This window comes from Penaeus chinensis, chromosome 30, assembly GCF_019202785.1.
Source record: "Penaeus chinensis breed Huanghai No. 1 chromosome 30, ASM1920278v2, whole genome shotgun sequence".
Taxonomy (NCBI): Eukaryota; Metazoa; Arthropoda; class Malacostraca; order Decapoda; family Penaeidae; genus Penaeus; species Penaeus chinensis.
In genome coordinates this window covers 9133958-9148957 of record NC_061848.1, presented here as the reverse complement: position 1 = coordinate 9148957, position 15000 = coordinate 9133958, and the positions used below count along the sequence as shown (strand labels likewise).

The 15000-nt window shown below is 42.9% G+C and overlaps 1 protein-coding gene across 1 annotated transcript in view; it reads left to right on the top strand.

Annotated features, from left to right (window-relative positions):
• LOC125041099 (ryanodine receptor-like) overlaps nt 1–15000 on the top strand; it is a 173633-nt gene that overhangs the window by 90628 nt on the left and 68005 nt on the right. Inside the window, 18 exon segments of the mRNA XM_047635851.1 lie at nt 2514–2528; nt 5477–5554; nt 6121–6196; nt 6582–6694; nt 7156–7261; nt 7509–7602; nt 8570–8752; nt 8999–9170; nt 9482–9651; nt 9983–10107; nt 10372–10551; nt 10871–11055; nt 11249–11439; nt 11743–12037; nt 13025–13191; nt 13494–13587; nt 13787–13903; nt 14499–14707. Of these exon segments, the coding sequence (XP_047491807.1) occupies nt 2514–2528; nt 5477–5554; nt 6121–6196; nt 6582–6694; nt 7156–7261; nt 7509–7602; nt 8570–8752; nt 8999–9170; nt 9482–9651; nt 9983–10107; nt 10372–10551; nt 10871–11055; nt 11249–11439; nt 11743–12037; nt 13025–13191; nt 13494–13587; nt 13787–13903; nt 14499–14707 (2570 nt within the window).

Genomic DNA, 15000 nt, shown 5'->3' with positions numbered 1-15000 from the left:
GAGAGAGGAGAGAGAGAGAGAGAGAGAGAGGAGAGAGAGAGAGAGAGAGAGAGAGAGAGAGAGAGAGAGAGAGAGAGAGATAGAGAGAGAGAGAGAGAGAGAGAGAGAGAGAGAGAGAAGAGAGAGAGAGAGAGAGAGAGAGAGAGAGAGAGAGAGAGAGAGAGAGAGAGAGAGAGAGAGAGAGAGAGAGAGAGAGAGAGAGAGAGAGAGAGAGAGAGAATAGAGATAGAGAGAGAGCAGAGAGAGAGAGAGAGAGAGAGAGAGAGAGAGAGAGAGAGAGAGAGAGAGAGAGAGAGAGAGAGAGAGAGAGAGAGAGAGAGAGAGAGAGAGAGAGAGAGAGAGAGAGAGAGAGAAGATAGAGAGAGAGAGAGAGAAGAGGTGAAGATAAAGAAAGAAAGAAAGAAAAAGAGAAAGAGAGAAAGAGAGAAGAAGAAGCCCCGCCATTTATATATCTCTCAGCGGAAGAAACCAAAAGGCTGCTCTATTTGTCGACTTCTTGAGGGGCGCGAGACTGTTAGATGATGGCTTTGATAATAGGCAAAAATCAGACTCGGGCGGTAGAGTTGAAGTGCATACCACTACCCCCCTCCCCCCGGCCTCACCGCAGATGAACAGTCCGAAGTGCCAGCCTGGCGGAGTCACCTGGCTGTTCACGGTGCCAACTGACCCCCCCAGTGCCATCTGGCTCCTCCCACGGCGTCCACACGGCTGCAGGATTCCTACCTAACGAAAGCCGTTGGGCTGTGCAGAAACCAGGCTACAGCATTTCCACCACAGCGCCTTGAAGGATGTCCCGCAGGAATGGGCGTCCTGTTTTTGCGTTTTGATTATTCCCATCATAAGAATGGGAGCTATAGTTGTAAGAGCTATGTCTAGAGTTAGGTTTGGTGGTAATACAATGTATCTAGTAATAGGCTTAAGTTATTGTTTTCTTTCCTGTTAGCAAGATATTGACGTATATTTTCCTCAGCGCCTGGGCTCGCAATTTTGGATAAACTTATACTATAGCCATCACTTGTTTCGTTCAACTATTACTTTCCAGGCAGCTGTATGCAAGTTTTTTTTTTTTTTCAGGTGACTGGATAATACATCTATAAACTTTCTAATCATTCAATTTACCCATGTAACTCTTTATAAAAAAATACGTATCTATAAACAAACAAGCTACAAAGCCACCTAAACGTATGTTGTAAGCGAAGTTAACAAATAACATGATTAAAGCAGATATAATGTAGCATGGATGATTAAAATATGAGGCTTGTATCTAACACTTATCTTAATGTAAATATCACTGGTATGCTTGAGAATGAGAGTCAGGTTCGTAACCCCCAGGACGAGCATTTTCTGTTTTAAGGCGTATTTTTATTTCGCGATTGAAAGTGTGTGTGTACTTGCGAAATTGCTGAGTTAGGATAAGTATTCTTGTGTGCTATTTTTGGGGTTATGGTTGTGAATATAGCTTTGATAGTCAAGATAGATATTGAAATATTCAAATGAAAAAAAGAAAACATAGATAAAGTGGCTCTCCAGAAGCACAGAAAAGTCCGGTAGTATTCAAAGAAAAAGCCAGCTGTTTTTAAATAGAACAGAGTGGTGCACCAGCGACCGTAAGACTTTCCTATATATATATATATATATATATGTGTGTGTGTGTGTGTGTGTGTGTGTGTGTGTGTGTGTGTGTGTGTGTGTGTGTGTGTGTGTGTGTGTGTGTGTGTGTGTGTGTGTGTGTGTGTGTGTGTGTGTGTGTGTGTGTATTTATATATATACACATATACATATATATATATATATAAATATATATATACACACACACACACACACACACACACACACACATATATATATGCATATATACATATATATATCCATATTATACATACATATATACATATACATTTATATATATATATATATATATATATATATATATATATATATATATGTGTGTGTGTGTGTGTGTGTGTGTGTGTGTGTGTGTTTATGTGTTTATGTGTTTATAGGTTTATATATATATATATATATATATATATATATATATATATATATATATATATATATATATAGTGTGTGTGTGTAGGCATGTCTGGATTAGTGTAAAGAATAGGATAGAGAGTTTCCTTCCCACCGCACTTATGCATAGCCCAGCCGTTAGGGTATTGCCTGCACGGATGCCGCAAGAGGCCCCTATCGGGCGGCGGCCCGGCGTGGCAGGGAGCGAGAAAAGCTCTCCTCAGGAGGTCGCCCGCCCTGTCCAGCTGAGCCGGAGACTTCGGATTCAGCTTCATAACTCTTTGATCTGACAGCCTCTTTTTCTTACTTGCTTCTCTGCGCCTTAAGCTTCAATTTGCACGAGGAGGCGCTGCAGTAGCAACAGTGTGTATGTAGTTTCTAGAGTAAGCGGGGCGGCCTCGTAGCAGAGACAGCGGTACATAGATAAGTGCAGCTGCCGGGTCGTATGCCTGGCCGGCCTGCCAAGCAAACTCTCACTTGGAAATTTTGTTATTTTTCAGGAGAATGCGGGCGTTGTAAGTACTGACATTACTGGGACGGCCTGCCTCGCGCACCACCCAAGTCTCCGACCTGGAACCTTGTGGTTTTCTATTTAGCTTCAGTACCGACTTTAGTGATACTTATATACCACACACACTAGCAGTAGAGCCTGGCATGTGCCTTGTCCGGAGACAGGGTGAGCCGCGGGTGCCTCGTACAGCTGCGCTTGCTTCTGTTGTGGTGCCACCTGTTGGCCCTCTGCAGGAGAAGGTGCCGAGACGAGGTCCCGCGATGGCACTGACTCTGATGCGGCACTGTCGTAGACCCCTGCACATTATGATAGACTAAATGCACTGAAATAGACATATGATAAATAAATGGAAGTGTATTATGAATTTTAAAAAAGGAGAGAAAACACGTATCCAGACTCTAATCATAAAAAAAACAAAACATTTGACTTAAAACGAGTGATCCTGAGTTAGAATAGACACGTTTGTTTAGAAGGTAAAATAATTATGTGAAGTGACTCAGGGCAAACGGGACTAACCCATAACAGCACTTAACATACTGACAACTCGGAAGTATGACAGACATGTAGGACTACTTACACCTATAGGCTATATCTCACAAAGTAGATCATGGAGTTGTAGTGCGTGAAGTAGACACGTAAATGTAACCTTTTTTAATACTTGGAAAGAGGCCTTTTTGAATGGGAGGTCAGGCAGGTGTTACGTGATTCTAGTAATTTTAGAAGAAGAGCGAGAAGTTGACTGAATGACTGGGAACGAGGCAAGGAAAGGGGGACTTCGGCGACTAAGATAAATCAAAGATTATAGGTCTTTCTAGTGTGTGTTGTAGAAGACGTATAGGTATCCTGGGTGTTACTTCATCGCTAAACTACGAGGGAGAATTCATGAATAAGATTTTGTTAAGCTTTTCACTGTATTTCATTCAATAAGATAGGACTGAACACTTCCTGGTCGTGAAAGGCATAATACTCTGGAATGTTATTTGTGCCAGTAGTTCATTCGGGCTCAGTCATAAAGGGTGAAATTCCTTAGACGGATTGGGAAACTTGATAAACGGTTAAGAATTCTGAGGACTCTGAAAAGTCGAAAAAACAGAGACTTAAAAGGAAGTTGGAACGTGTGCTGAGTGAGGCAAGTCGGGGCATGTGCCCGTATGTGTGACCCTGCTTGATACTCCCTCCTCGTTGTAGTGTGACCTTTGACCCAGCCGTTGCGAGAAAGGTGACCTCTAGTGCCAATCAGGAGACCAAGGCATGGAATTCAGTAAATGTTCTTTTGCGTTCAGTGAGGCACTGAAGCGGCACTTCGGACGTCCCCTTCACTTGTGCAACGGCTGGGTAAAGTGACAGTGTTATTTGTGTCATTCATCTATTCACTTTTTCTGTATATATTATCGTCTGCAAACGGTAGTTTATATAGATGTATTACCTGCCCAGAGAATTTATATTTTTTCTTCGTTATCATTATTTTTTGTTCAAGAAAAACTGTTTTTGAAAGCAGGCACTTTTGTTTACCGAGACTTGTTTATCTGTTTAAACCATCATCGTGTTAACGTTGTGGCCACAGCACCTACCTAACGCAGCAGTAGTGTAGCCGTGCCTGAATGTGTTGCTGTCTTGACGTAGTGCTTCAGACTGCCTTCCCCTTCAGAAGTGGTGTCTCGCCTTGACTCGGGAAGGACACAGTAGACTCGGATCCTCATCTCGTAGGACACACACACCCTTCTCGCGGTCCTTCCTCGGGAGAGACTGTCTTACTTTTTTCCTTACTTATACAGGCACCGTGTTTTTTTTTTCTTCATATTATTGATGATTGCGTTTTTTCTTGTATTCTATGACTCCCTCCGTTGAAGAAATTGGCTGTTGATTATGTAAGCATTAATTAATTAAGTTCTCCACTGAAGGGTTTGACCTGCGCGCTGCAATGGCGTTCCTTGAGGACGCGTGTTTCGTGCTTTCCCTCTTTCGAAATCCAACGGAGGACTCCCCCTCCCTTTTAAATAGACTTTAAATGGACGAAGGAGACCCTTGGACTTTCGAAACCGGAGGAGGGAACCTGCGGGCGTTCTCAAGGAGCTCCAGGTAGCGCTGGGACACCTCCAGTCGCGTCCATCAGTTTTACGCAGAAGTGTTGGTCACTCCGGTGTCCCTCACGCTGCGCCTACTACTTAACTGACTTCAGCTTGTTTTTTGAGCCCTGTTTTGAGCCCCCCCCCCCCCCCCCCCCCCCCCACTGCCCCATTCTGTCCCGTAGATGTTAAATGCGGTCTTGATCTGTTACGTGTTCATTTATTTATTTGTTTATTTATCCCTTCTTCCGATTACTCCCTTTTTCTTTTGTTTATTTTTTTTCCACAATTTAGAGATAATATTTGATGCTGGTGAAATAAAAAAAATATCTTCATTTAGGTATCTCTCGATTTTTTTTTTCTTTTCTTTTTTTTTTTTTTGCATGTGCACATTTATACAAAGTTCGGAATCAAATTTTGAATAATAGTAATAAAAACAGATCGACACAGATGAAGTAGATCCCTGTTCTCGTTATTTTTTCCCCTTCTAATTGCATACCATTTTACTTTGATTTTTCCCATGTTAAACAAATATAAAACTCAATAGGTTTTCTTCTCTCCCCTATATATATATTTCCAATTTTTAAAAAAAATTCTCTTTTAATTTTTTGTCTTCCAATCTTGCTGTCTTATCATTCCCGTCACTCCACCACGTAGACCAACCGTGGAAAACAAAACAAAAATCAGAAAAAAACAACAAAACCCAAAAATAATTTATTTTCTTCTCTCTATCTCCCATTATTTGAAAAAAAAAAAAAAAAAAAAAAAAAAAACGTCACTTGAACCACACACGCTTTAAGTCTAAGGTAACACAGAGTGACGTCAGAGACACCCCGACGTCGCGCCATTACTGATAACTCCTTTTATCTCGTGCACTCCATTACAGGGCAAAGGCACAGGTTCGGGTCACAGGACGCTGCTCTATGGCAATGCCGTCCTCCTCAGGCACCAGAACTCCAACATGGTAAGTCTCCTGATTTTTTTTTAGGGGTGGGGAGAGGGAAAGAGAGAGGGAGGGTGGGAGAGAGGGGGGAGGGAGGGAGGGAGGGAGGGAGGGAGGGAGGGAGGGAGGGAGGGAGGGAGGGAGGGAGGGAGGGAGAGGAGAGAGAGAGAGAGAGAGGAGAGAGAGAGAGAGAGAGAGAGAGAGAGAGAGAGAGAGAGAGAGAGAGAGAGAGAGAGAGAGAGAGAGAGAGAGAGAGAGAGAGAGAGAGAGAGAGAGAGAGAGAGAGAGAGAGGGCGTATGAAAGGGGAAGGGAAAAAGAGAGCAAGAGAGGAGGCCGTTTTTGTATTCAAGATGGGCGACGGTTCTTTCAGGGAATATCCAATTTAAAAACTTGTCAAACTTTTTCCTTCTTCCTTTTTAGACAGTTTTTCCCGCGAAACGTCATACTCACACACAGAAAAAAGAGAGAGATACGAAATCAAATCAATGAAATTATCATTAGAATCGAGCATTACGGAGGATTTGAGAGGGTGAAGCCTACGTGACCCTTGTGACCCTAACTCTGACCCTGACTTGCCTCTCCACAGTACCTGGCCTGCCTCTCCACCAGCTCTTCCAAGGACAAACTGGCCTTCGACGTGGGTCTGCAGGAACACTCCAAGGGTGAGTCGCGAAGGGATAGCGTGTTATTGTATGTATTTGTTTTTTGTTGTTGTGTTGTCTGTGGTTTCTGCTGTACGTTTTGCTGGCATTTTTAGCTGGTGGATGGAGAGTGTTCATGCACATACATATTTGCATACTTAGGCATATACACTGAGACAAGAAACACTCATACACTTACGTACACATGTACTCACACATTCACGAACGCACTTACTCATTCACAATTACAAACACTCACACTTACATACACAAACACCATTATTATTATTATTTTTTTTTTTTACAAAATTCATACATCCGCACATCACCACGCCTGAAAACAACACGTCCTCCATCCCTAGATTAGAATAAAATAAAAAATAAATCGAAATTTCCAACTTCGCAGGAGAGTCTTGCTGGTGGACCATCCACCCGGCCAGCAAGCAGAGGTCTGAGGGCGAGAAGGTTCGAGTCGGCGACGACCTCATCCTTGTGTCTGTTGCCACCGAGCGATATCTGGTTGGTATTTTTAAGCTAAGTTGTAATTGTTTTTTTTATGGGATATGGAGCAGTTTTCTTCGGTTGTAGGGTTTAAGGTGGGGGGGGTTAGTTTTTTTTTGTTATTTATTGTAAACATATATGCAAAACAGGAAATATTAGGTTTATTTGAGTATATAGCACTGTAGACTAATACAGGCAGGCCTAAGTAAATATGGCTTACATTATAAGCAAAGTACTCATCGGTTAATAGGACAAAATAAAAATAAAAATTCGTTCCAGAAGTTGATAATCATTATAATCAAAATATTACGATCAAAAGATCTTTCATACGAATAAAATCCAAGGATGATTCATACCAAAAACACATCTCTCAGGCTCTCAAACCAATACATAACCGACGTCCTTTATTATAACATGAAAACCCGACGCTGCCATTGCATCACCACACTCATGCAACATCCTCGCCGTTCCTCCCTCAGCAAGCAACACGCGAAGACGAACAGAGCATCGTGAACGCCTCCTTCCACGTCACCCACTGGTCCGTCGCGCCCTTTGGCACCGGCCTCTCCAGACTCAAGTTTGTGGGTGAGTCACATCGCCTGAACGTGTCCTAAGTAGTCTGGTGTAGATTGTAAAGGTGGGATAATGATGTTGATGATGATGATTATGGTAATGGTAATTTTGATGTTAGTTGTGATAAGTGCAAATGATAGTGGTGATGATAACTATAACGATAGTAAACTCCCAGTCATCTTTTGTATTGAGTTATCTTACATCCATCGATCCATCTTTTAAAAATACACGACAACTAATACATTCAATTTTCCCCCAGCCTGTGTGTTCGGCGGAGAGGTTCTTCGGTTCTTCCACGGAGGCGACGAGTGTCTCTCTATTCCTTCCACGTGGTCCGACCAACCCGGGCAGAAGTAAGTGATAAAAGCGAGGAAATTGGGAAAAGGAAGGACGGGGGAGAGGAAGGAGGGGGGAGGAAGGAGGGGGGAATAAGGAGGGGCCCGAAGGGGGGCGAGATTGGGAAGGAAGGAGGGGAAAAGGAGGAAGGGTAAAAGGGGGAGAAAGAGGAAGGGAACGAGGGAAAGAGGAAGGAGGGAGGGAAGGAAGGCAGACGGAGGGTGGGTAGAAGTGGGAGAAAAAATAGTGAGGGTAGGAGGAGAGGAAGGCGGGAGGGTTGAAGGGGGGGGGGAGAGGAGAAGGAAGGAGGGGGAGGAAGAGGAGAAGGAAGGAGGGGGAGAGGAAGAAGGGAGGAGAGAAGAGGGAGAAGAAGGAGAGGAGGAGGAGGAGGAAAGGTGAAAGGGTAAAAGGGATCGTAAAAGTTGGACAAGGAGGGAAGCGGGGAGTATATAAAGGGAAATAGGAGGGGAGAAAGGGAAGACGACGAAGAGAGGGAAAGAGGGAGGAAAACAGAGGAGATTGGAATGGGAAGAGAGAGAGCAGAATGAGGAAGGCGGAAACAGGAGACTGGGAGAGAAGACGGGGGGAAAAAGGCGAGAGGGGAAGGGTAAAAGGAGATAAACGAAAGGAGAGGGAAGAAGGAAAGGAGGGACAGGGGATGAGAGAGAGTGAACTGAGAAGGGAAAGAAGGGAACAAAATGTTTTGGAAATAGCGAGAAAGGTAGGAATGGAAAGAGAAGTGAATACATTGAGAGAGTTGAGAGAGAGAGAGAGAGAGAGAGAGAGAGAGAGAGAGAGAGAGAGAGAGAGAGAGAGAGAGAGAGAGAGAGAGAGAGAGAGAGAGAGAGATAGAAAGAGAAAGAGAAAGAGAAAGAGAAAGAGAAAGAGAGAGAGAGAGAGATAGGAAGATAACGAAACCCAAACACAACAACATACAAAGAACTGACTAACTAACAAACCCTCTTTTTTTCTCCCTTCCCGCAGCATCGTAGTATATGAAGGTGGCTCCGTGACCTCCCAAGCCAGGTCCCTCTGGCGCCTGGAACTCGCCCGCACCAAGTGGTCTGGCGGCTACATCAACTGGTTCCACCCCATGCGAATCAGGCACATCACCACCGGCAGATACCTGGGCATAAATGAGAACAATGACCTCGTCCTCTTGCACAGGTAATGGGGCAGGGGGGTTATTGTGGTGATGAAGGTGATATTTTGTGAAAGAGAATGAGAGAAGGAAAGATAAAATGTGTTTATTATATTGGTTTGTTTAAATTTTTTAAATAGTGAAGAGAAAAAAAAAGAAGGAAACAAGGAAAGACTCGCAAGAAAAAAAAAAAAATACTATAAAGAATTTATATAAAAAAGAAAAAGAAATAAAGAATAAAGAATAAAACTCACTTCTTCCATTCTCTCCAGGGACGAAGCCACACTCGCCGCCACGTCCTTCTACCTGCGTGAGGAAAAGGACGACAACAAAGTGATCCTCGAGGACAAGGACTTGGAGGTGATTGGCACTCCACTCATCAAGTACGGCGACTCCACTGTCATTGTGCAGCACGTGGATACCGGTCTGTGGCTCTCGTACAGGGTAAGTGGGGCTGAGTTCTGCGGTCTTGGATTATCTTCGATGTTTTCATTTACTCTGTTTGTTTGTTTTGTATTCGCTGTGTTAAGTAGTGTTATCTGATACGTCAAAGTACGTATATTGAAATTAGGTAATAATGTAATTGCAGAATAATTCGACAGCGAATATGCATACGAATGAATTAATAAATACAACGGAACGGAAATACACACTTCTTAACTCGTGTATATAATCATAATTTTGCTGTCAATGAACACCCATCACTTCCTCGCCATCATAACTTACACCCAAACGCCCTCTTATTCTCCACACAGGCCTTCGAGATCAAGAAAAAGGGCGTGGGCAAGGTCGAAGTGAAGCAGGGCACACTCCACGAAGAAGGTAAGATGGACGACGGCCTGGTCTTCTACAGGAGCCAAGAGGAGGAGTCCCGCACTGCCCGCGTTATCAGGAAGTGCTCGCACCTCTTCACGATCTTTATCAAGTGAGTTGGTTTTGTTGGGTAAAGTGTAAAGCGGAGGTCGGTTGTCGGGTTGTTTATTTCATTTACTGTTTTTACGATGTTTTATTTGTCTCTTAGTTTTTTTCTGTGTTTTATGTGTATTTATTTGTTTGTTTGTTTATATGTGCTGTATATAATTTCCAGTTTTTTTCAAGGTTAGGTTTGATTAATTAAAGTGCCTTCCGTTTTTTGTATGAATTAAGTTAATCCTGTAGATTTTACGTTCCTAAGGTTAAACATTTATTAATTTATGTGGCATTCCTCTTTTTTTCAAGTTAGATTCTGTACTGAACACATTGTTTTCCTCTCCCAGGGGTTTGGATAACATTCAGGCTTCTCGCCGTCACTCCATCCTCCTAAGAACTGTCAACCTCAAGGAAATGATCAGCTGTTTGGAAGATCTCATCAACTACTTCGCATATCCCGAAGAAGATCTAGGTAGGCCTACCTTATACATTGTTTTCTAGGCAGTAAACTAAGAAATATGAAGTAACGTTGCGAACTTGTATCATATGTGTAGTCGTACCCTGGGTTCTTTGATCTAGGTTGTATAAAATGTAGGAAATGATAGGTGCAGTCATTTATTTCTTTATATTATTATAGTTATGAAAATAGAGATTAATTAACTTCGCTCTTAACATTAGGGTTCCATGTAAATACACGAGAGATACATTTCCCCAATGATCCTTCTCTTCCCACCAGAACACGAGGAACGCCAGGTGGCTCTCCGTGCTCTCAGGAACCGCCAGGACCTGTTCCAAGAGGAGGGCATCCTGAACCTTATCTTAGACGCCATCGACAAGATCACAGTCATCACCTCCCAGGGCTACATGGTGGCTCTGGCGGGAGAGGAAGCTGGCCAGGACTGGGAGATCATCTCGGGTGCGTTTCCAGGACGTCTTTCTTGGCCTGTCTTATTTTTTTTTTTTTGTCTTACTCTTTGATTATAAGTTGTTATGTTTATGTGTTTTCCTATTTTTGAGAATCGTATGCATTCTAGTGTTTTGTATGATTTATTGATAACGTTGTACCGAAAGAGTTTATTTCTGTATGTAGTGAGTTTATCTGCAGTTTTGATAATATAGTAGACATTTTGTCATTCAGAAAAAAAAAAACGTTTCAGCATTTCAGTCCCGTGTAATACATTTGAATCCCCTGAAACTACCCAACATGTTCACAAGAGTGATCTTCCTTCTTACAGGATACCTGTACCAGCTGCTGGCGGCGGTGATTAAGGGTAACCATACCAACTGCTCCCAGTTCGCCAACAGCCACCGCCTCAACTGGCTGTTCTCCCGCTTGGGCTCCGCTGGCGAGGGCACCGGCATGCTGGATGTGTTGCACTGCGTCCTCATCGACTCCCCGGAGGCTCTCAATGTCATGAAGGTCAGCTGGGAATGACCTTGTGATGATCAATATACATTTCAGACTGTTACACTCATTGGTTATTAAAATGCATGTCATACTATTATGCTCGTTAATTGTTAAAATACATTGGGTCACAAAAATGGCGATTGATTTTGAGGGACTGGATTTCTTGCCGTGGCGATTATCTAAACACTCTTCGATCATGTTACAGGAAGAACATATCAAGGTCATCATCGCCCTGTTAGAGAAGTACGGCCGCGACCCCAAGGTACTGGACGTCCTCTGCTCTCTGTGCGTGGGTAACGGAACCGCTGTCAGGTCTTCGCAGAATAACATCTGTGATTACCTGCTCCCGGGTCGCAATCTCCTGCTTCAGACACAACTCGTTGACCACGTGTCCAGGTACGAGAGCTGTGGTTGAGTTTTGAAATGTCTAATGTCTTTTTATAGTTAGTTTTATTAAAGTTCTTTTGTAGTTGAGATCCTGAGAAGAGAGAGAAAGTGTAGTATGAAGCTTACGATAAAGATGTATTGCCATGTTCAAAATATAAATCTGGACTTTTGTTATTCATTACTTTGGTTACTGTAATGCGTCAGAAGCAAGTGTCCGTCAATCAGATAAGCAAAAAATAGAACCGCATAAGCAGATATTTAAAGTAAAAATGACATACCCGCCCCTGAGCTCCCACGTCCAACCCGTTCCAGCGCCCGCCCCAACATCTTCGTGGGCCACGTCGAGGGCTCGGCCATGTACCAGAGGTGGTACTACGAGCTCACCCTGGACCACATCGAGCAGGTGTCGCATCTGTCGCCCCACCTGCGCCTCGGCTGGGCCAACACCAAGGGCTACGTCAGCTATCCCGGAGGAGGCGAGAAGTGGGGAGGCAATGGCGTAGGCGACGACCTCTACTCCTTCGGTTTCGACGGCTCGTACCTCTGGACCGGCGGGAGGTACACCCTGGTCAATCCTCAGGTACTTCAGGAGGACGGCGAGTTAAACGTAAAATTCCTGTCGCTTTGTTTGCTGGGATTTTTTTTTCTTCTATTCCTCTTCCTCTTTTTCTTCTGAATCCGTTTTCTGGCTTCCAGGAATCATTCTTCGTTTTATTTATTTGTTTATTTTTTTCCAGAGGATTTTTTTCTTCACTCTTGAGTCTCTTCCCATTTATTTTAGACGTATATTTCTATTCCTTATAGTCTTATTTGCGTTTTAGATATTTGGGTCATGTTATGGATACTAGAATACAATGCTTTTTGTAGACTGTGCTGATATATACTAATACCATAGTCGTCGAATTGTGTCTGACGGCATGAGTGAGAGTGAGTGAGATTGAGAGCGGGAGTGAGAGTGAGAGCGGGAGTGAGATTGAGAGAGTGAGTGAGATTGAGAGCGGGAGTGAGAGTGAGAGTGAGTGAGATTGAGAGCGAGAATGAGAGTAAGAGCGGATTGAGTGAGAGCGGGAGTGAGATTAAGAGCGAGAGTGAGAGAGAGGGAGAGAGGGAGTGAGAAAGGGAGATGGGGGGTGAAGAGAGAGATGGAGTGGGGTGAGAGTGTGTGTGTGTTTATGTGTGAGAGGGAGATAGGGAGTGATAGAGAGAGCAAGAGAGAGAGATAGATAGATAGATAGATAGATAGATAGATAGATAGAGAAAGAGAGAAAGAGAAAGAGAGAGAGAGAGAGAGAAGAGAGAGAGAGAGAGAGAGAAGTAGAGGAGAGAGAGAGAGAGAGAGAGAGAGAGAGAAGAGGAGAGAGAGAGAGAGAGATAGAGAACGACAGAGAGAGAGAGAGGAGTGAGTGAGTGAGAGAGAGAGAAAGAGAGAGAGAGAGAGAGAGAGAGAGAGAGAGAGAGAGAGAGAGAGAGAGAGAGAGAGAGGAGAGAGAGAGAGAGCGATGGGGGGGGGGGCAGAGAGCTAGAGAAACAGAAAATAAGAGTGAGGAACAGTTGAATTAAACCCGAAAACCAATCCTTCCTCTTTTTCCCACAGGACTCGGAGCCCTTAATCAAGAAAGGTGACGTGGTCGGCTGTGCCCTAGATCTCACTGTGCCAATCATTACCTTTTACCTGAATGGACGGCAGGTTAATGGCGCTTTCACTGGCTTTAATCTTGACGGCATGTTTTTCCCCGTCGTTTCGGCTTCTTCCAAGCTCAGGTGTGTGGAGAGAGGATAGTTTTTTTCTTTATGTCCTTTTTTTATGTTTTTATGTTCTTTATATATATATATTTTTTTTTTTTATAAATGTGAGGAATATTATATTGTTATTGTTGTCGATGTTACTGTTTTGATTATATATTATTTTAAAGTTTGTTATTCTAGTCCAAGGCTGCCTCTTTTTTCCTCAGTGCAAGACATTGCGAAGGAATCAGAATAGTTTTAATGCTCAGTGAAGCTGTATAATTATTGAGATTCTTTTGGTTAAATTTTGTGCATAATTTTCTCGATTCTAATTCCAGCGTGAGGTTCTTGCTGGGCGGTGAACACGGTCGCCTCAAGTACCCCCCTCCTGATGGACACTCTCCCGTCTCCGAGTGCCTTCAGCCCTTCCAGGTTAGTCTGCTTTAATGATGAAATAATTTGATAATCACTGAACTAGGCGATGGTATCCCCTTCCCCCCCAAACAAAAACGAACAAAAATTTAAAAGGACATAGTATTTACCCCCCCCCCCCCGTGTTGTAAAGATTAAGAAAAGAAAATTGTATCTATTCCTCAGTGTGTAAATCTTCTCCTCCCTTTGTTCTGCACAGACGCTGTCGATCGACCCCTGCTTCTACTTCGGCGATCAGCACAAGGGCACTCTCGCTGGGCCTCTCCTTGTGGAAGACGACAAGGTGTTTGTGCCGAAGCCTGTCGACACTTCAACGGTTAGTGCGCGGGTCTTGACGTGTTCTCGCGAGTGTGCGAAAATCAAGCAGTTGTTATCTATTTTTTTATTGTCTATTGTTATTTTTGATTATTTTTGTTATTTTTGTTGTTATCATTATTATTATTATTATTGTTATTATTATTATTATTATTATTATTATTATTATTATTATTATTATTATTATTATTATTATTATTATTATTATTATTATTATTTTCATCATCATCATTAGTATCATCATTGTGATGTTGACAATTTATTCATTTTCGTATTTACTTATGCACTAGTCATTCTTATCTTTTTACACAAATGTAGCTTATTTTTACTTGAGGTATAGCAGATTCTTGAAGTAAATTTCGAGACCTGCACATGAAACAAAATATATTCAATATAGTTTTTTTCATTTTTCGAAATATATATTGATCTTTTGCCTTCGGTGTCCGGATTAAAATAAATTTCAATCAAGCTAAACATAAAGTCTAATATATACTAAATAAAAAAATATATTCAAAACACGATATCCTCATTTGAATCCATCTTCCACCACAAAATCAATGTTGCTCAGACGATCTCATGAACCTCTCGCGTTCCAGATCCAACTCCCCGGCTACATCGAACAAGTACGAGACAAACTGGCCGAGAACATTCACGAGATGTGGGCCATGAACAAGATTGAACAGGGCTGGACTTATTCTGAGCGCAGGGATGACCTCCGCCTCCATCACCCTTGCCTCACGTCCTTCGAGAAGCTTCCGATAAGCGAGAAGCGATATGATTCCACGCTGGCTCTGCAGACACTCAAGTGAGGCGCGGGCGTTGTGGTGTTTGAGTTTGGATGGACTTCAGGGGGGATTTGTGTGTGTGTGTGTGTGTGTGTGTGTGTGTGTGTGTGTGTGTGTGTGTGTGTGTGTGTGTGTGTGTGTGTGTGTGTGTGTGTGTGTGTGTGTGTGTGTGTGTGTAGTATGTGTTTATCTATTTGATTCGTTTATTTAGTTTCATTAGTCGAGGTATATGTAATGTAGAATTGCAGACTAGGTGTAATGAGTATGAGTCTAAATTATTTGTCTCTAAGGATGTTTGAGGTCATGAATATTG